General features: G+C 40.3%; 1 protein-coding gene across 1 annotated transcript in view; it reads left to right on the top strand.

Annotated features, from left to right (window-relative positions):
• The first annotated feature begins 240 nt into the window (after positions 1-240).
• Positions 241-23,306, top strand: part of LOC143287537 (E3 ubiquitin-protein ligase MIB1-like) — a 78,485-nt gene continuing 55,419 nt past the window's right edge. The window contains exons 1-5 of the mRNA XM_076595589.1: positions 241-369; positions 13,160-13,420; positions 19,572-19,743; positions 20,357-20,463; positions 22,476-22,676. Of these exons, the coding sequence (XP_076451704.1) occupies positions 13,225-13,420; positions 19,572-19,743; positions 20,357-20,463; positions 22,476-22,676 (676 nt within the window). The 5' untranslated portion in view covers positions 241-369; positions 13,160-13,224. The remainder of the gene's footprint in view (positions 370-13,159; positions 13,421-19,571; positions 19,744-20,356; positions 20,464-22,475; positions 22,677-23,306) is intronic.

The following is a 23,306-nucleotide window of genomic DNA, read 5'->3' as shown; positions in this document are numbered from 1 at the left end:
TAAAATGAAAGACTGAATACAATTTTACAGAAACAAGAACTGAACAGATTCAGCACAGCAAACGTTAGTCGCAGCTACGTCTATAATATCATATCTACATTTCAAAAAATAAGTTCCCAAACAACGCATATATCTAAATGTCAATATTCAGCACGCAAGAGGTGCACTGCTGCTCGGAAACCTTTAACCTTGGTCGTGTGCGACAGGCTTCAGTAAAAGAAATATCTTCCGGGTAGCATTGCAGATTGACACGTACTGAAACTGCCGTCCTACCTGTTTTGTGGTTTGCCGCAGTCTGATCGTAGCTGGGTGCGGGATAGGTAATTTCACAAACTTCAGACTCAGTGAATAAACTCCGTCTGTGCTAAGGTCAGTGAAAGTATGCGTTGGTAGAAAAAAGTAACATGTTTTTGTGAGAACATTATGGTGGCATTATTGAGTCAAAATGCGGTGGACAGAATACAAACAAACAACATGAATCTTGTTGAATCGTAGCGTTTTTGATAAACAGTCTGACAAGGATATCAACACACCCACATCGACGTATGCTATCTCTCTCTCTCTCTCTCTCTCTCTCACACACACACACACTCACACACATTGTGTACATGCACAAACGCACATATGAACAATGAACAATTATCCTAATTAATGTTATTTAGTGACTGGATTGCGCTGTATACATGTTTTATGTGATGTAAGTGTGATAGCGTATGTGGTGGGGGCTTCAATTTATTTAAGAGATATAAAGAATTATAACATCCTGCTGGCAAGGGCCAAGTTGTAACAAAGTACACTTGGTAGTAAAGGGCTGTGGTTTAGGGATGGATTTAATTTGGATAAAATAATTGAAACATTAAAGGAAAATAATTTTGGATGTATTTTGTGATGAATCTTTATCCTGTCGTAAGGATATTTTGAAGGATCAAAATCCTGTCGGATCAGTATCCTGTCGCCGACGCCACTTTTGTAGCTGAGTGGTGTATTATATGGGGACGGTACGAAAGAATTAACTGAAAGATTTACTGAATCAGAGGATAGAAGAGAATCCCTGCGCAGGCCAGGAACATGAGACAGCCAGTCACAAAAGGGTTTTTCTATTGTTTTATCTACAATAGTTATAAGAAGATGAGAATAGAGAAAACAAAGATAAGAAGAGGAAAACAGTGCGGCGATATGGCGATGACACCAGGCTTTGCGGGAACACACACAAAACACACTGTGTGCAACACAGCACGAGAGAGAGAGAGAGAGAGAGAGAGAGAGCAGGCTCTTGCCAGTGACTGGCCAGGTGGAAAAGTGACCAGCGAACACCGACTCCGTCTACTTACGCAAGTCATAGACACTATGGAGATATTAGTGTCTATGTGCAAGTTATATATATATATATATATGTGTGTGTGTGTGTGTGTGTGTGTGTGTGTGTGTGTCTGATATCACTCAGAGTTAAAAGAAGTTAAATTAAAGAAAGAATATATATATGTGTGTATAGCAGGAAATGAATGTTAGCTTATCTTATATTTCAGTGTCAGTGACATGTGCTATAAAGTTTTCTTATCTTATTCATCTTATCGTATCTGATCAGATCTGATCTTATGATTCTTCCGATTTTTTTTACATAGTTAAAAAAAATTTTTTTAATTCTTAATACTTGTCAATATAAAGTGAGTGGAAGATTATTACACACATTTCCACCAGAGTAGGCTCTATAGGAAGCTGATGTTTAAGGTATTTCTAGGTCCAGGCGCATACAGTAGATTGTGATGTGATCATTGGTTGTGGTCAGGTGTCCGTAATCTATTTTCAGGAAGAAAAAAATCCAGTATGCATGCAAACTGTCTTGTTGAAAAACAGTCCAAAATGGAATGCAGATATATGCATTATTTATTGTCTACAGGGGTAAGAGAGCTCGACTTCAACAATGCCATTTTTAAGCTTATGTATATATATATATTTATTTATTCATTTTACATACTGTGATTAAGTTTTAAGTTTGTGTTGCTAAAGTTGTGTCATAAAGTTGACGCTTAATCAATGATTGACAGACCATGTGCACAGAAAGAAAAGCTTTTGCAAAAGGACAAGGAATGATTGATTGACTGTTTTTCTGTTTGAACTAAAGTATTTTCTTGAAACTGAAAATCATCTTCCGAAGAACGTCATGAGGTCAGTTCAAATTAGATTCTTGTAAACGAAGACACCATGAGTTTGATGTGGTGTCTCTTCTACTGTAATCGCCAATGTATGTATGATTGTATGTATATATATATATATATATATATATATATATATATAGAGAGAGAGAGAGAGAGAGAGAGAGAGAGAGAGACAGAGAGAGAGAGAGAGAGAGAGAGAGAGAGAGATCGACAAATGCACTACGTTTTCTGTGCATTCAAAGACGTGTGATTTAACTGGCTCCAAAAGTTGAAGTTCATCAGTTAGTCTTCAAGCATCTACATTGCTTGTATGAAAGTATGTGTCATCTGCAAACATTCCGACTGCATATTTTAGTGTGTGTGTGTGTGTGTGTGTGTGTGTGTGCGCGCGCGCGCGCGCGCGCATGCATGTGTGTGTGTGTGTGTGTGTGTGTGTGTGTGTGTGAGAGAGTGTGTGAATGGTCAATTATTTCTCTTTCCCCGCAACTACGTAAACCACAATACAACACTAACGCATCAAAGCATACAGTGCGCGCCAACTCACACCCGACGGCAAACATCAACATACACACCAACCACACACACCGACACACACCTTCTTCCTCCTTCCCTTTCTCTCACCATACAGATTTCTGACGCACGGATATGCCACACATAGGTTTCTGACTGACTGGCGCAGTGAGGGGGAGGGGCTGTGGCTGAAGTTGGGGTGGGTATGTATGGAAATGGGAGATCAGAGTGGGGAGGGACATACCGGTTGACAGTCGTCAATCCTTACACACAAACATAATGAATGTCACTTCCTGTGCAAGCCGCAGGCACCAACAATGAACTGACAGCGTGGTGTGAATGACATATCAGAAAACTTTGTCCGTGAGACTATTTTTAAAATGGCTTCAAAGACTTGTGATCTTGATCCACTCTGAAGTATAGGCACACACAGGTCAGAATGCGGAATTATTTATTCGTCTAGAGAACAACTGAGGATTTTACAGTTCAGCCATTTTGGATCGCCCCCCGCCTTGCGAGTACCGCCCCTTGCATATACTACACACTCCCAACATACTTATTTTTGGAATGCACTGACGGAATTCTTAAGGTTCTTACTGACATTTTGAATACTTCATTGTCCACTGGTACTGTACCCACTTAAAAAAATGCTTTGGTAAACCACTTCTAAAGAAAGCTTCCCTCGATCCCAGGTAGGTAGGCCTCCTTCGGTCATAGCTGACCATGGATAGAGTATATCCGATCTAATGTCTAATTGGGCTGTCTGCTTGGACCAAACAGCGTCGTCTGTGACTGTAGAGACCGATGCGAGAGAGACAGTCTATGTTGCGGCGATCACATGTGTAAGCTGATGTTGGTCTGTCGGCTGCCGTCCCTTTTCTACGAGCTCGCTTTCCTGCTGCAGCAGCTGACAGTTTGTCCTCACCAATCTGTAGCTGATTCTTGAGAGTGCTTCTCCATCTGTTGCGGTGTTCTGCAAGGTCCTCCCAGGACTCAGTGTTGATCTCGAGTGCCTTCATGTCACGTTTGCAAACGTCTTTGTATCTCAGCTGTGGGCGGCCGATGCTTCTCTGCCCCATGGCGAGCTCTCCATAACGGATGTATCTGCATCAATGTATATATGTGTAATTGTTTTTGTAAACGCTCCAGGCTCTCCGGAGATAGGGCGTCCAAATATTCATTATTATTATTATTATTATTATATACCCAAATGCATTTCATTATCCACTTCGTATGCAGAACTGAGGCGGTGGAGGATGACGACAACGATGATGATACGATGATGGTGATGTTGATGATGATACCATTTGCGTCAGATGTCTAGATTCAAAGACTAGGAAAAAAAAATCCATTTGGCCTATCCCTTTTGTGATGTGGAGGATACTTAACAATATGTACACGTCAGTCATTTCAGTCTAATCATGAAATAAGCATTAAACACACACACACACACACACACACACACACACACACACACATATATATATATATATATATATATATATATATATATATATACTGAGTCCTGGGAGTGTGCGAGCGTGTGTGTGTTCATACACTGCAATAATACAGACTCGATACTGAGGAGTTCTAAGTAACTTTATTAGATCTAACATAAAGATGGCGACAGGGCAACTGCTGTTTTCATCCGGGTCCCTTTGATGGACATGTGATAAGTCATGTGATTCTTAGAACTATTAATAGAACAACATTACAGAACAGGGAGGACCTTGCAGATGACCGCAACAGATGGAGAAGCACTCTCAAGAATCAGCTACGGATTGGTGAGGACAAACTTTCAGCTGAAAAGCGAGCTCGCAGAAAAGGGTCGGCAGCCGACAGGCCAACATCAGCTTACACATGTGATCGCTGCGACAGAGACTGTCTCTCTCGCATCCGTCTCTACAGCCACAGGCAACGCTGCTTGGTCCAAGCAGACAGCCCAATTAGACATTAGGTCGGATATACTCTATCCATGGTCAGCCATGAACGAAGGAGGCCTACTTTATATATATATATATATATATATATATATATATGGATAACATATTCCATGTTACACTATGAACAACCTTTGGTGGCGGTGTAAATGGATAAAACTGAAACGATACGTCAGCAAGAACAGACGAAATGCAATCATGTTGATAACGTGCTGTGTTCTGTTTTTTTGTTTTTTTTTCCGTTTTTTTTCTTCTTCTTATTGTTCTTGTTTCTTCTTCTTTCATTACGAAATTATAGTATATGAGGTTGGTTTGATGTAAACCTGGGAAGGTATTGTGATTTGTTAATATTTTAAGATGTCTTGGAATTTACCATTCACTTTGTACATGGGCCAGGCGTCGTTTTGTTGCTTGGGCAGCACCGCTTCTCTGTACCACGTGGAGGGGAGGGGGTGTGATTTTATGACCTTTGTATTTGCATTTGCATTTCTTTTTTTTATCACAACAGATTTCTCTGTGTGAAATTCGGGCTGCTCTCCCCAGGGAGAGCGCGTCGCTACACTACAGCACCATCCATTTTTTTGGTATTTTTTCCTGCTTGCAGCTTTGTTTTTCCTATCGAAGTGGATTTTTCTACAGAATTTTGCCAGGAACAACCCTTTTGTTGCCGTGGGTTCTTTTACGTGTGCTAAGTGCATGCTACACACGGGACCTCGGTTTATCGTCTCATCCGAATGACTAGCGTCCAGACCACCACTCAAGGTCTAGTGGAGGGGGAGAAAATATCGGTGGCTGAGCTGTGATTCGAACCAGCGCGTTCAGATTCTATCGCTTCCAAGGCAGACGCATTACCTCTTGGCCATCACTCCACTTTGGTGATGTCACTATTATTATTATTGTTATTTTGTTCGTTTATGTAATCTTTTTTAGCCCCGGGTGCGTGATGTGTGTTGGTGTTCTTTATATTTCTCCAGTCAGCCGGTCTCATGGCAAGGCAAGGGAAGGCAAGGCAATGCAAGAAGTTTACTTCATGTACCCCCTGGGGGCATGGAAACATTATACATCGACGTCTTTTACACACACCGTATATACAAAAGAGTGATATCAAAAAGAGAAGAAAAAACAAACAAACAAACAAACAACAACAACAACAACAAAAACAAAACAAAAAAACAACAACAACAACAAAAGGCCCACACAAGCAAGCAAGCAAATACACATGAACAATTATTTTCATCACAACAGAAAAAATAGAAACAGAAAGAAAAGGATTCCCTATCAATGTACAAAGTTTCACTGGAAAGAGACGCGAATACTAGAGACAAATGCTTAAAGTTTTAACATTACTCTTTTGTTTCCTTCTGAAAACAGTCAGTGGAATTTAATGGTGTTTGGCCGGGTTCAATAAAATGTAGGTAAACATTTTTCCAGATGCTGTAAAAAAAAAAAAAAAAAAAAAAAAAGGATACAAAAACAAGCAGTGAAAATCATCAACAATATCATTTGTGGAACATTTGTCACATATTTTTTTCACTTCTTGGTAAATTGTTGAAACGCTGTTCATCATCAGGAAGTGCTTTGTTGGTTATTCTAAACTTTGCTTACTCAATAACACATTTAGTTGGTAACACTGTAAAATAAGCATCTTGATCGAAATTGGGTTTAAACATCCTTGAATTAATAAACATGGTATCATTATCAACAAATTCATACCAGTCTTGCTGAAACAGATCTTTTAAACTGCGCTTAAACCAAGTGGGATGTGCAATGGAATTGTGTTGGTTCAACCAAAACTTGTTTAATCCGATTTCATTCAGATATTTGTTCTGATGTACGTTGTTGCTGTACAGATTGAAGAGACATTTGCAAATAATCGAAGACAGTTTAGATGTTCTTTGGCAAGTAACAATGTTATACCAGAACACTATCATTCTGGTTAACACAGAGACAGTTTCACCAAATAGGCAACCATAAAAGATGGGGCAGACTGTCTTGGTTTCAGAACTGATTAAATTTGTAAAATTCCAGTTGCAGTTTTGTCACAATATCAGATATATCAAAATTCCAAAGTTCACAACCGTACAGGGAGAACTGTTTTATCAAAAAGATCAATATCTAGGTCAATAAGGAAATTTAGTTGGTTTGTTCTGCTCGGAAGTGCAAACGCTGCTCTAGATGCACGATCGTATAAATCACGCTGGGCAACATAATTTTATTATCATGATTCAGTTTCAGACCCAAGTGCTGAAAATCACTCACAACCTCAAGTTTATCCTCATCAATATAAAAAAAAGGAAATGTTTTTACTTTACCCCGACATAAATTTTTACTTTACACTTGTGTGCATTCAGATCTAATTTCCATTTTTCACAGTACTGCCTCACTGCATTAAGACCAAACTGTAAACCTGTGTCCGTCTCTGAGAAAATTACCGTATCGTCTGCGTAGTGCAGAACAAATAGTTTCAAGAACACATCACAATCCCGTTCACTCATCTTCATTCCCCCAGCCTCACCCGCAATGGTTGTCAATCCATCTAGATCAAATTCCAAATGGGATTTCATGTCGTTCAAAAACAATGCGAACATCAAAGGGGAAAGATTTCCTCCTTGTCTCACCCCAACAGTTGAGCTTTTTTCGTCATTAAGCATAACACAAAATTTAGCGTCACCATACATGTTCATAATCACCGCTTACACAATTCAACAGTATTTGCCACAAAACGCCCTGTTAATCTTGTTAAATGCATTTTCGTAGTCTAGAAAAGCACAATATAATCTATTTTTCTTGAATAACAAAATATCAATAATACCATATGAAGTAAACAGGTGGTCTTATGTTGAGAAATCCCTTCTAAAACTAGCTTGTTCCTGTCCCATGATACCCGTAGATTCGATATTACAATTCAATACACTCATTCAATATTCTTGTAAATAACTTACCTCAACAATCATTTGTATCCTCAGATGAACCTTTGTTTTTATGGATCGGTCTTATTACCCCTACGGTCCAGTGAGATGGAACCTTGCCAGTCAACAACACAAGATTAAATGACTTATATAGCTCGGGTGTCCCGCAAAAAGTGAACCGCTTTTTGACACGTATTTTCTCAGTGATAGAGAAACCGAATTCATTGAACATTTTCACATAGTAATCTTAGAGTATCATCAACAAGTCTGCAAAATATCTAAAAGTTCGGACTCAGATTATGCGAGTATTGTCAAATTCAAAATAGCATGTCAAAAAATCCAATATCAGAGCTGTGCAATGTGACCTTCATCATGTTCATGCCGCTGCCAGGTGTTGGCATCTGTCAATCAGTGTCAGTCTAGAAATAGCATGTCTGGGTGTCAAGTGTTGATTTTTAAAAATATTTTATTGTCGTCTGTATCCAAAATCCAAAATTCTTTCGCCATTCTTTGCACAGAAGACTTGCTCACTTGTAATGCTAGTTTGAACTATGAAAGTTGCCAATAAAGATGCCTATAATATTTACTAGATACAATCTAAATAGTGTAGTTGGGACATACAAACAACAACAACAAAAAGTTCTGTTTCGGGAGTACCCGGACGAAATAGGCAAGTGACATTTCGATGCATATCCACCACACGAAAAAGTGTTTAAATAGCACGATGAACACATCCACATTCCAGCAGACTGACACACACAATTTCCATAGCCAAATATAAACATAGAGCATATCTCTGATTTCACAAGCATACGCTCAATGATTCTGCTCAGTATTTAAGTAAATATATATATATATATATATATATATATATATATATATATATATATATATATATATATCTGTGTGTGTGACTATAAACATGCCTTAAAAAACACATCAACCGCTGTCTGACAAAGAAAATCATCCAGTGTGTTCATATGAATGAAAAAACACACTTAAGAGATGAATCAGATTATAAAAGCTATGAAATAAATAAGGCTTAGATTAAAACAAAATGCATTTCATAGAACACACACACACACACACACACACACACACACACACACACACACATATATGTATATATATATATATATAGAGAGAGAGAGAGAGAGAGATGTCCCTCCTTTACAGACATACACACACTCACACACAGACACACACACGCTGACATTAAATATCAACTGCACTAAAAACTAAATTGCATAAGCATTAAGATATTTCTTATTTTCTAACAGAATTCTGTTAGGACATACTAGCATGCCTACTCACTTACACACGCGTACCAGAGCACTGTACCCTCACAAACGCATGCACACACGCACGCACGCACACACGCGCGCGCGCGCGCACACACACACACACACACACACACACACACACACGCCCATTAAAAAATAATCAGAAAAAATGTCATCACATGTAAGACCAAAACTACATAAAATACACAATGCATTAAAACAGGACTACAAAAATACTAGTACAAAGATACTTGGTTTAACCGTTCTGCCCAGAACAAAAATGCTTACGGAAAAGGTAAATTTTCAGATCTGACTTAAAGGAATGTAGACCAGAGGCATTCCTAAGAGATGGAGGTAGAGGATTCCACACTTCGGGAACCTGAGCTCTGAAAGACCTATTTCCAGCGCATTTCATATTAGTCCTTGGAACTAAAGAGCAAATTGATGGACTTTTTCTATGTATATAGCATGTCCTACAATAGCGTTTCTTGTAATCCCACGATTTCTCTCACTTTGAAAGAAATCGTGGACTGCGAGAAGTGTGGTCGTTCCCCTCCCACGTTTTCTCTCAATTGTGAGAAACCATTGGGGGTGCCCCCACGGTTTCTCACAATGTGTGAGAAAGCGTGGATAAGTCCCCCTTATTTTTATCAAAAACATTTTCTTTGTCATCGGGGTTGGTTTCTTGTCTTTTACTAACACAAATCTTATAGAAAACTCTGAGAGAGAAAAGGAAAAGATAAAGAGGGGTATGACGCCAACGAAAATCATGATAATGATGTTAATGTTAGTGGAGACAGTGACGGTAATGACACAGTACTGGTTTTAAAAGATTGTGTGCACGTGTGTGTGTGTGTGTGTGTGTGTGTGTGTGTGTGTGTGGTTGATTTGTTCTTCTTCTTTCACTCTGTTTTTAGAATAATATTTTCATGTTCTGAGTGTCTTCTATGAAACTGAGAATCTATTTTAGTGCAATCTTGTATGCGAAAGGATGCTGACACAAAGAATTGAACAAACGAACGTACATGAAATGAAGAACATTCTAAATAAATGTGACAGAAAAGGTTGCATCACAACAAATATCAAAACTATTCGGTCCAGTTTTCACTCTCCCTACGTCAGGGCAAAGCATTGTGAAACACATTTTTCTGTCTCATTCATGTAGAAAGTTGATTCATTTTTATATATTCCTAACATCCCTCGAGAAAGACTGGGTACAAGTCTTACTGTATCATAATTATTGTTATGTTATGTTTTGTTATGATACGGTCAGATTATATTTCTGTTTGAGTTATACACATTGCCTTAATTTCGTTGTTTGCTATTGGTTCCGATGCTGAATTTGAGGTCGATGCATTTTGGTGATCCATCTTATGTGAAATGCAATAAATAGATGTGTTTCAGTGTCATTACTGTTGATGTATTTGCTAATATTGTATTTCACATAAGATGACGGTGACATAAGAAGGCGGTGACAGAATTTTACATGTTCACGATAATAAACTATTTACATTATTTACAAAATAATCTTTCTGTTTGAATGACAGAAAAATATTGCAAAGAGGCCGGTCATATTGTTATGCCATTGGTTTGAGCCTTTGATCGCTGCCAAGACAAACCCTTCTGCCATCTATGATCAAGACCATGGAGGCTTTTTTCCTCTCCTTTCTGGCTTCCTTCAAGTAATGCACTTGTTTCCTCCTAATCTCCCCCACTCGTGGTGAATAGTCCTTCCCGATGAAAAATTTAGTTCCCGTCAGATTTTGTCTATCACTGAGTACCTTTTCTTTGTAGAAAGTACATCGTTCAATTACAGAGGAGTCGCGGTTTCTGTTCAGTCTGTGAAGTCTGTCAAACTATGTGTCCTCTGCCAGTTCCAATGTGTCTGTCAACATGTCTTGTACTAAACCGTCACAGTCCTCTCTAGTTTCCTTGTAATGTCTTGGTATACCGTAAAAGATCATGTTGTTCTTTTTGGAACGCCCATCTAAAACATCAGTTTTAAGTTCCAGACGTTCCACTCGTTCTCTCGGTTTATCATTTTGCGCTTTTAAATGTCTGTTTCCCCGTCTCAAGTCTGACACTTCTCTTAAAGAGGTCAGTTCTTCACACAGACCTGTACATATATGTCCTTCTCTTGCTTGATATCCACTTTTTTTTTTTTTTTTTTTTTTTTTTTTTTTTTTGCTGCCCCATCATCTGCACCGTTTCAGTGGTATTACTCCCACGCCGCTCGTTTAGATTCCCCCATTCACGGCCACACCCGGGTTCGTCCGTCGCAGTTCCAGCGTCGGCAGTCCACAGGGAACTATCGATGTTAGGTCGCCAGGAGGCCACACACCAGAGGAGACCCTGCACTGCTGCTGAGTCACTTCGGTGGTGTTCAGTGGTGCCTGTTCTGTTTTAACGTACTTAGGACACCACCTACTAAGCCCCATACTAACGACAATAATGGCTTAGTCGCGGAGCCAGACTGAGTGAGCGTCCCTCCCAGAGTGGAGACCGCCACCACGTCCCTCAAACAACAGCCCCCCATCAATCTGCCGACACTTACGACATTGACAAGACTCACCCCAAGCACGGAAGTGGAGGGGTATCGAAACTGAGGTCACCATGAGAGCAGGGCATGAAAGGCCACAGACTTTGAGACTATTTCGTTTATATTGATGACGATGAAGGAGGAGGAGGATGACGATGATGATGACGATGTTGCTATGGAGGTCCATTTTGGTTTGGGACTGCGTGACAAGGCTGTACTCTACGCTTCCTGTCATAATGATATCCTGGCATTAATCAGGCCCGAGAGATACAGACACTTGCAGTGTTGGTCTGGTAATTAGAGCAACACACCCAAAGACGCATCCTTGAAGTGGATGACACTCGACTGTGTGGTCCCAGTCTCCCCATTTGAGCCCACAGCACACTCAACTCTGGGTAGGAGCCGGCCACGGGCCGAAAAACCCACCTCCGCTGGGATTCGAACCCGCGTCCTCCCAGCCGTCAGTTCGCGACGCTAACCACTTCGCCACGGCGGCTAGTCACTTTCATTTCTTTGAAATTAGACTTCATGTTGTTGACTGCATCCGTAATGTCCTTCAACGTCGGCTCACCTGACCTTGATGGAGAAGTCGTTGACGCAGAGGTACCACCACCAGAGCTGTCGCAGTGACTTCCCACTGGCTAGGGTTCAGTTCCACGTCCCGATGCAGAAAAACGCCCAGGTACAAATAGGCCGGGAATAAACCAACGACGACACCGTCTTGCAATCTTCGCAGCTTTAATGTCCGATTTTCTTTCCACTGCATGACGAAAAATGAAATTCATGACACACACACGAACCCTCCACAAACAGCTCGGAAACTGAATACCACCTCTGGCATATTGACTGTCGACCAGTCCTCGGACTCACAAGGAATTGTCAAAGAGCGTCGGGTCTTCTGACAGCACTTGTTTACACTTTGACGGCCGGAAGTGCACCAGAGAGAAAGAGAGAGACAGAGACAGAGGCAGAGACAGAGAGACGCACACAGAGAGAATTGGAATTGGAATGGTTTATTCACAATCAGGCCACAGGCCCGAGTATATGTAAACATAATACAACTAAACGAACATACATAAACAAACAAGCATTAATATAGACAACAAACGTACATTGTATCCGTGTAAATACACAGACAACAAAAAGTACATTATAACTGTTTTACGAAGTAACAATTTCTCTTAATTTGAAATCATAATATAAGAGTACCGAAAAAATTATGTACGTCATTGATATTGCTTGACGACATTAACAAATTCAGCTTGAACAGAGAGGGATGCTTGTAGTATTGAGGTTTTATAAACATTTGACGTATTTGGCAGCAAACAACAGAGTGCACCTATTTTTCTTGGGCTTCATGACATGAAGGACAGACTAAATCGTTTGCACAAAAACTTCTGTATCTAAAGTGATGCACTGTCAATTCTGATTTACCTGGTCTAAATCTCGTTACGCGTTTCAAATGCCTGTCTATATCTAACAATAGATACGGTTTCAAATCAGGTATATTACAGAATGTTACACACACACACACACACACACACACACACACACACACACACACACATATATATATATATATACATATACATATATATATACATATAATCTATTACTAGTACAAATGTGACTATACCATGAATTATGGAGAGAGAGAGAGAGAAAGTGCGCGTGCGAGAGTAAGTGTGTTTGTGTGCGTGTTTCTCCAAACGTTTTAAGCAAGTTATGCCCAAGTTCAGAGACACATATCAAAATTCTAAATAAGCACATTACAACACATGGACTTATCATCCAGCAAACGTTCATTTTCATTTGTTGCTAGGATATACAGATCAAGATAGCCTTCGATTTCTTCAAAAGGCGACCGATCACCACCAGCACAAAGAAATGTCGGCTCCTGGAATCCGTGTGATCCGGGGCCCAGGCTGGAAACAAGGCGAGGCTGACGGGGGAGAAGGTCACGTGGGCACCATAATTGCTGCAAAAGACGACGGGAATGCTGACGTCATCTGGGACGGTGGACAGCGCATGACGGTAAAATCAGGATCACAAGAGATACGTGTCCTGGACAACGCGCCGGTTGGTAAGGACTTTTTTTAATTTTTATTTTTTTAAGACTTCGACAACTTCTACTACTACTATTAATAGTCAATTCATTTGCACTGAACAATATGAAACCCGATGTGTAAAACGTGCATTAACTTCAAACACTAAAACGAAAACCTTACATGCAAAACCTAAAACGACACCCAACCAAATACTCAAAATGGCCTGCTGATTTATGCCCACACACACCCAAAATCATTACATACTACGCAATATCTAAACACACACAATCTAAACTTTTCTTTTGTAATTTCATTTCTGCAGAGAACCGAAACTGAATATGTTATTCATCTTCTATTGCTGTTTGTTAAAGTTTTTTTCTTTTTTTTAAAGTATTTATCTATTATTTATTCACCCCTTATTATTTTTTTTTTCTCAAGGCCTGACTATGCGCGTTGGGTTACGCTGCTGGTCAGGCATCTGCTTGGCAGATGTGGTGTAGAGTGTATGGATTTGTCCGAACGCAGTGACGCCTCCTTGAGCTACTGAAACTGAAACTAAAGCTTTTGATTTTATACACCATTATTATCTTTGCACATTGTTACTGTACATTCTTCACACGCACACACATACACAAACACACTCACACACGCACGCAAGCACACACACAAGCACGCACAGACGCGCATTTTTTCTTCGGCATGCACGTAAGCCTTTACATAGTTATGAACAAAAGCAAGACCAGATCACACTTTACAATGATGAGATGATGATGGTGATGATTATGCTCCATTTATACTCCATTTCAGTCAGTTCAAGGCGCTTCACGGCAGTAATAAGTTTGTCAGAAAACACTCGCGTACAGAATATAGAATATGCTAAAGGTACTGCAGTACAAGTAGAGAAATCCTTTTATTTTGATACTACCCCTGTCCGTGCCTTTTGGATTGTTTGAATGAAACAACTCCCACAGTCACTGCTATTGTGAACAAGCTGTACCTCAGTGTTTAAGCATGAACTTGTCAAGCCCCTGTTAAGAAAAGGTCAACAAGGATCCAAACTGTATGAAACACTACCATCCTGTTTCCAACTTTGCTTTCTTTTCAAAAGTGTTAGCGCGTATTGCGCTGAAACAGTCAAAGCAGCATTTAGCTTTTCACAACCTTCTAAAGCCATCACAGTCAGTCTATCCCCTAAGTGCCATAGCGCCGAAATCGCGATGTTGCGTGTTTGGTATTGTGATGTATGATATAATTATGTAGGATTAATTTTGTGCGTAGTTTGTGATGATTGTGTGTGTGTATGAATGAATATAAATGAGTGTTCGAGTGTTTTTGTTGGCTGTCTGAAAAGGGTTATGCATCATTTTTTGTTTGTTTGTCTTTTAACTGTTAAGACGGGGAAAAAATGTGTGTATATGCGCATGCAAGATGGGTGAGGGGGTACATGGAAAGAGGTGGTGGAATGACTGAAGTGACAATAGTGGAAAAGGAAGAGCGACGAAGGACTTGATTAACAGTGAATTATAACAAGAATTTTAACAATGAATTAAGCATCCCTATAACAGTATAATTGACGGGCGCAATAGCCGAATGGTTAAAGCGTTGGACTTTCAATCTTGGGGTTCCGGGTTCGAATCTCGGTTACAGCGCCTGGTGGGCAATGGGTGGAGATTTTTCCGATCTCCCAGGTCAGCATATGTACAGACCTGCTAGTGTCTGAACCCCCTTCGTGTGTATATGCATGCAGACGATCAAATACGCACGTTAAAGATCCTGTAATCCATATCAGTGTTCGGTGGGTTCGGAGTATGGCTACCTACATGGCGGGATAAATAAACAAAACGGTCATACACGTAAAATGTCACATGCCTGTCTGAGCATGTATGTGTGCGTGCCTGAAATCTGACTGAATGACACAGGAAACGAATGATGAGCGCCCAGTGGCAGCCGTCAGTCAGCTCTGCCCAGGTGGGCAGCTTGTTGTGCAAATGACCCCGTGTTTGTAAAGCGCTTAGAGTTTGGTCTCCGACTGAGGATAGACGCTATATAAGTATCCGCATGTTTAAAGCATGCTAATAATAACAAAAGCATGGTCAATCATTCAAGATAGCCTTGGGGTTGCTTGCATAACTGACTTCATAGTCTGCTACTCCTTGTGATCTGTCATCACTACAGTATACAACAGATATTAGTATGTGACCAACTCTATAAGTATAACAGTTTAACAGATTAAAAGATATGAAAAGAGAGACTAGGAACTAGCTAGGAACTAGGAAAACTAGGAAAACAATAGAGGAAAATAATGATCAACATCAACTTATAGAAGGAAAAAAGTTAATGATAATAACTGCGAAGTGAAGAAAGAGTACTCAGCAGTGCTGTGTCTGTGGTGCTGGTGATTGTAACAGTCAGCTCTGGTTTTGGCGGTACCGGTTGACGCAAGTGTCATCGACCAGTCTCTCAACATGTTGTATCTGTTGTACGGTGGGTATGGACGGGGTAGGACTGGTGTTGGGGAAGAGATGATGACATTGAAAAGCTGTCTTCAAATTTCTGTTCTTTCTTCTTTCACTGGGGTAATCTTGCTAAGGAGTAACTTTGTATGTGGGTTTTTCTGTGGAAACAAAGTATTTGCATAAGTTCCCAGGTTCGATGGAGCTGAGGTCATTGATTCCGCAGTGGATGACTGCAACATCAGTTTTTTTTTCCCCGAAGATGAATGTTTCATTCTAAAGGAAGTTAGTTCCAGAGACTTCACGAGGCAAAATCCGATTAAAGCGTAAAACCTTTAAAACTCACAAGAAATTCAGGACTAAGGAATACGCACGTTCCAGAAATCAAGTGAAGTGGGTCATGCATAAATCAGTAAAACAACATGAAATGAAGCTGGCTAAAATCATTAAGAATGATCCTAAAAGTTTCTATGTATATGTTGCTCCAAAGCACAACCAAGACAGGGTATTAAATCGGATGGAACCTTAACAGACAGTGACAAGAAAAAGCCGAGGTCTTAATTTTTCTTCACAAGTTTCTTTACTAAAGAATACATTGAGTCTCCCATACTTCCCCCAAAAGAACAGACAATGACTTTCTCTGATTCAGAAAATTCAGAAAAAAACAGGTCCTCGATAAACTGGCAGGTTTAAACATCTAAATCACCAGGTCCAGATGGAGTACAACTCTAAGGGAACAAAGGATACTCTTTCTTTCACCTTGAAATTCTTATTCAATATAAGTTTGAAGGAAGGGAAGGTAACAGACAGCTGGAAACTAGCAGATGTTAAACGTGTTTTCAAGAAAGGTTATAAGAATGAACCAAATAACTACAAACCAGTTAGTCTTACATCTGTGGAATGTAAAAAACAAAAACAAAAAAACAAAAAACAACAACAAACAAACAAAAACATGTGAAAGTATTATCAGAGATAGACTGAATAAACATTTAATTGAGAATAATCTTTCGTCTAATTACCAGTATGAATTTCCATCCGGAAAATTATTAAATACTATTCAAGACTGGATGAAAAGATAAACAACAATATACCTATAGACACTGCATACCTAGACCACGAAAAGGCTTTTGATAAGGTTCCACATAAACTACTAATACACAAAATGAAGGGCTGTGGTATGAGAGGTAGTTTACTCATTTCAGATGAGAGGTCACATACATCAAATGTAACCTGTGGCGTTCCTCAGGGAAGTGTTTCGGGGCCGACATTATTCATTTACTTTATTAATGATATGCCAGATGTGTTGGGGTGTTTTGTAACAATATCTCCTAATGACACAATGGCTTATTGTGGAATGAATAATAAAGAAAAGCAAAGTCTGCACAAAGAAAGTATAAACTAGTCAAAAGGGCAGAGAGTAGAATAGAATCGAATCGAATAGAATAGAATAAATCTTTATTACCAGAGAACTAGGGTCACAAGGAATATTGGGTAGGGGGGTGGTGAATGGGGAGGAGGGGTGGGGGTAGTATATAAAAAAGTACAAACATAGATCGAAAATCAGACACAAACACAAATACAGTAGAATTTAGGATATATACATGTGCATATCAATACAAAACACTCACACATGCACGCGTACACACACACACACACACACACACACACACACACACATGTTTGAACAGAAGCCGCATATTACATGTGGATGGAGCTGATGACTAGATCTTCAGGTAAATGGTTGTAGACTGCATTATTCTATTCAATCACTCTGGATTTGTTCGAGAGACAGGGCATTGACTGCTTGGGGAAAAGGATGTGGTAAATTAAATTTAAGAATGGAAAATGTACCACTACCTGAGAAAACATATTCACCTGATAGAAAATGTATGTACAGAGAAGATTTACCAAGCAAATCATAGGGATGGGTAGTATGTCCTACAAAGAGAGACTAAGTAGTTTAAAACTCCCAAGCCACAGGTTACATTTGATGTCTGTGACCTCTCATCTGAAATGAGTAAACTACCTCTCATACCATAGCCCTTCTATTCCTCATGATCTCCCGTGTTCTTTTTGGAACGTTTTGCACCAGACTGCTTGTCATTTACATCATTCGCAGACTTTATGTCAGGGACTGGCTTGCCGTTACTGTTTCATTTTAGTGTCTGAAAAATGCATGGTTTGAATGTTGGTTTTTACATTGAACAGTGCAACTGTGCTTTACACTGTTGCTGCCAACAAACTCGCTGTTTCTTTCATTCTATGTAGACAGGTCTACTGTAACTCTCTCCTAGGTTGTCTCCCTCAATGAAATTCAGCACATTCAGAATCATGCAGCCTGGTTTGCGCTTCGTAAGCCTAGGCATGAGAGTGCAACATTACTGCTCAGAACACTTCACCTGCTTCCCGTGAAGGCTAGAATTCAATATGAAATTGTTTGTCTTTGCTTTCCATCTCACAACAATATACCACCATATCTTTCAGATCTTTTCCATCGATACCATTATTCTAGGACACAGCTCTTTTGACTCCTCGCCGCTTGCAGTTCCTCGGTTCTCCCTTAACTCACTCAGTACGGCCAGTTCTCTCTTCTCCTGTACACAGACCCCTCGGATGTCCAGTGGGTGTCTGAATGACCCAACCTTTAGCTTCCGTCGTCAGAATTGTGGTATTCTTTGTCAACATTCACCTCTTCAGTATAAGAGCCTTCCGCTTGCAATATTTTGATGGTGGTAACTGGGGTGAAACGCTGTTAACGTTTCTTTCGCCGTTCGTATGGAGAGAGTTAAAGAACTTTGGTAAAAAACAAAACAAAACAAAAGCTAAAAAAAACAAACAAACAAACAAACAAAGTCATTGTCTCTCTCTGTCTGGAACTTCCTCCCTCTATCCCTCAGAAAAACTCAGTGTTTCTTAACTTTTAAACAGAACCCGAAGACGCACCCTCTTTAAACTTGATCTTCCCTGATGTGTGCATGTGTTAACAGCTGAATTGTCGACGACGACAATTTGGCAGAGCTCAGTAAAACGCTAATTTGTCGCAGGCGACAAATCAGCGGACCGGCGACAAATCAACGTTTGACAGACCTGCGCTGAATTGTCGTCAATCAGTGGGTCAGAGAACCGCCAAAATGTTGCTGGTTGACGAAATATTAGCGAATTGGCAACATTTCAGCGACCTGGCAACAAATCAGCGGCCATCGTTGTTTATTTCTTTGGACGTTCATGACTTCAGAGTTTGTTTTGCTTTGGGGGTTGATGGTATTTGTGTATCAGTATTTGCATGGTAAATTAAATTCTGTATTTCCCCATATCAGCCATGGCCAGTGGTTAGTGGTAGTCAGTGATCAGCGGTGGTTATTGGCCACATTGCTCAGCCGTGACCAGTGGTCAGTAATGGCCAGTAAATTTGGGAGAACATATATAGGGAAACCCAGACCTGGGCTAATACAGACCTAGGGGAACTTAGACCTGGCAGAAAGAAAATTTGGGTAACATAGACCTAAGGGAGCATATGGCTGACCATACTAAGCTCTTGCACACAAACACACAATATCTTTTTTTTCTATTTAAAAAAAAAAAATCTTTTTCTTTCTTCCATTAATTGATTCATTTCTCCTTCGTCTCATTTCGTTTTCAGCTCTTCGTCTTCTGTCATTTTTCTTTTTCTTGTTCAAATTCACTGTGTGTGCAAAGCGCGCGTCACCTTCAACATGGTCTTCATTCTCTCCAGGGATTCGTCACAAGGGCGTGACGTGTGACGGATGTCACGAGACGAACATAGTGGGCATGCGCTGGAAGTGCGGGGAGTGCGAGGACTACGACCTGTGTTCGCCGTGCTACTTCAACGACTGCCACGACAGAGGCCATCAGTTCATGCGCTACGAAACCCCAGTCACCGCCCCGTGAGTGAGGTCTTAAGTGTAATGGGAACACTAACACGATGCTCTATAACACAGATGATCAAATACGCTGGTCAAAGATCCGGTAGTCTTTTTCAGCGTTCGGCGGGTGATGAAAACAAAACATATCCAGCATGCAACCCCCCCTCCCCCCGGAAACGGAGTATGATTGCCTACATGGCGGAGTTGAACCCTGCCCATCCCCTCCTCTGGGTTTGTCCCAATGTACCTTTTATTTACCTGTCTGCTAGCTGAATTGGTAGCTTAAGCAGCATTGGCTTGAAGTTATGTACCTTATGTGTGGAGAAAGTTACCACTCTTTACTATTTGTTAATCATTTGATCTCCTGGTTTATTGTTGATTAATTTCATGTTCAGTATAGAGTTGATCGCCAATACAATGCACAAAAATTTCAAGCAATGGATCGTTGTTTTGTTGTTGTTGTTTGTGTGTGTGTGTGTGTGTGTGTGTGTGTGTGTGTGTGTGTGTGATTGCTTGTTCGTTTAAATATACATCATAGTTTGTGTGTGTGTGTGTGTGTGTGTGTGTGTGTGTGTGTGTGCGCCTGCCTGCTTTTTGTCTGTGCGTCATCACATGTGTGTCACAAAACCTGCAGTGTGAAGATGGAGAAGAGAAGCAAGTGCATTACGATCCAGGTGATGGGTATCTATCCTGACGCCACTGTGGTCCGCGGCCTACACTGGGAGTGGCAGGACCAAGATGGTGAGGATCATTACAACACACAGGGCCGGTGTAACAGCATGTTCGTACCCCTGTTGGTTTATACCCACGGGGTAAAATCTGGCTAGCCAAGATTAACCTCGTGGTCTATGTAAACTAGCATGGAACGACTCCCGTCGGGGGTGGACTGCAGCTGGTCAGAAGTGACCCCCACAGTTCGATTTTAACTCCCACTCCCCGTAATGGAGATGGAGGTCATTTCAGGCCGGCTTGAAATGACCCGCCCGGGGGTAAATTTGGCACAGTCTGAATCAATACATGCAAACTTATCGCTGCTAAGATCGCTCATGCAGCCCAAAGATGTTCCTAAGCATATCCAACCCAGCTGTTTTGGAAAGCGTTCTACGAGTTTTCTTGACAAATTTTCAATGCAAATTCAACGATTGGTTACGAACAGTCCGGATATTGCGCCGGACATTCAACTACACACCATATTTTTACCCTTCATTGTATCGTTGACTATTTTCTGTCAAAGAAAAAGAAACTACATTGCCTGTTTATTATGAAAAAAGCTTTCCAGTATGTAAACTGAGCATTCTTGTAGCAAAAACTTCTGAAATCTGGAGTAAATGGTGCAATAACAACAACATAAAAGATACGTATGATGAAGCAAAATCATATGTAAAAATAGGGAACCAATGCTCTGAATATTTTCAATGTTACAAACATGTCTCTTCAGGGTGAAAATCTGTCTCCAATGCTGTTTGCGGTTTACTTGAATGGTTTACAATTGTGTATAGCTGAGAGAATGATTGGTGTACCTGGTCTCAAACGTGAAGCTGGAGATCTTGGTTGGGGAGAATACGAACAGGATATAATGCTTATATGTTTTGGTTGTTTTATGCAGATGATACTACAGTGTGTGCAGAAAAACCAGAGCAACTACAAAATGCATAAGATGCGACGTTTGGTTATTTTGAAAACTGTGATTTGAAAATTAATGTAGCTAAAACAAAAGTTTTTTTTTATAGGGATAACTGAAATAAATATTCCAAAATTCTCCAAGAATGGAAGGAATATTGAAGTTGTGTTTGTTTTTCACTATTTTTCACTGTTTGGGTGTTTATTTCAATTACAATAATAAATTCACAGTCGCATAGAAACGTCTTTACAACAAAGCGTCAAAAACTAGGTTTCTTCTTTTCAGAAATTGTAAGAAAATTATGCTATCATTAGATATAAAAATAGAACAATTTGATAAAATGATTGCACCAGTATTGCTATATGGGTGTGAAGAATGGTGCCCTGATATGTCTAATGAGCATCAAAATTACAACTTCGTTTTTATGAGATTATTTTGAAAGTAGATAAATTCACATGTGATTGTGTAAGCTGTTCACGAAACAAACATTAAGAGACATGTACAAGTTTTCAGTATTAAAGGTGGTGAAATAATTAGAATTATACTGACATCTAACATCTTAGAAAAGCAGTTGAATATACAAACAACTAAGAGCTGTTAAACTATGTCGAAGACCAATAAAGGATAATAAAAGAAACACAGCAACAACGCTTATGCAGTCTCTAAATGACAAACAGTTTTGAGTTTGTTTTTGTTTTTTTTTGTTTTGTTTTTTTAATAATCATTATGTATGACGCCGAGTCAACGATGTGGACTTAGTGATTTTCACTTCAGCTTGCAGTGGCCGCCTTAACTGGAAGTCAAAGGTTCATGAGTCTCCGGTTCGAATCACCCGCACAGTTCAGGATTCACCCCCGCATCCCCACCCTTTCCCTGTTTGTTTCCCGATAGCTCTCCCAGCCCCTCCCACGCCCTTTATCCCTTCATCTGCTGTCTTAATACACACTTTCCTCGTTCAGTCAGTCCACATATGCAATGTTATCTCATAATTTGTTACTGGACTGAGTGCCGGTCGAATTTTTGGGTTTGGGAGCCCTATTTATGACGATGACGTCATTTTGAAAATACATATTACCCATCTCTGGGAGTGTTGTGTAGTTCATCAACTATTAAGTATGAATGCTACGTGCAGGAGGCCCTGGCAAAGATGGCGTGGTGACGGACCTGATGACTCCTGGAGACAACTCAGCACGCTCCTCCGTCAGGGTGGCCTGGCAAGCCGGGGGTAGCAACGTGTACAGGCTGGGCCTGAAGGGAAAGGTGGACCTCCAATACAAAGAGGATCACGAGGCACGGGGTGGAAACTGCTATCCGCAACACCTGCCTGTCTTTGGTCAGTGTCCAATGGCAGCCAATAACTTGTTTCTATGTTACCAATAAGATGTAAACGTTCTAATTGATATCAAGGTATTGTTGGTTGGTTTTATTATCAAGTATTGGAGGGGTGTAAGCCCACAATTTCTCTCTATCCCAGGATCTCTCTCACTTTGAGAGAAACCGTGGGACTGCAAGAAATCGTGGTCGTTCCCCTCCCACGTTTTCTCGGAATTCCGAGAAATCGTGGGGGGCGTGTGTGTGAAATCGTAGGAAGTCCCTAAAAAAAAAAATCAAAAAAAATCGTTTGTCATCGCAGTTGGGTTCTTGTCTTTTCCAATGCAAATCTAAGAAACAGAGAGAGAAAAAGAAACAAGGAATGCGGGGCAACGACAACGACGATCATCATAATGACAGTGGCGTTAGCAAAGACATCAACAATTGATGGTGAAGGTGGTGGCACAGTACTGTTTAAAAAAAAAAAAAGTATGAATGTGTGTGCATGTCAGTGAGTGAGCGTGTGTGTGTGTGTGTGTGTGTGTGTGTGTGTGTGTGTGTGTGTGCGCGCGCGCGCGTTTCTTTTTGTGTGTTTACTCGGCTGGGTAATTTGTACTTATTCTCTCAGTTTTTAAAACAATATTTTCATGTT

This window comes from Babylonia areolata, chromosome 11 (genome assembly GCF_041734735.1).
Source record: "Babylonia areolata isolate BAREFJ2019XMU chromosome 11, ASM4173473v1, whole genome shotgun sequence".
In the NCBI taxonomy this organism is placed as follows: domain Eukaryota; kingdom Metazoa; phylum Mollusca; class Gastropoda; order Neogastropoda; family Buccinidae; genus Babylonia; species Babylonia areolata.
Note: the sequence above shows the minus strand (reverse complement) of the source record. Positions and strands in the feature narration are given on the sequence as shown.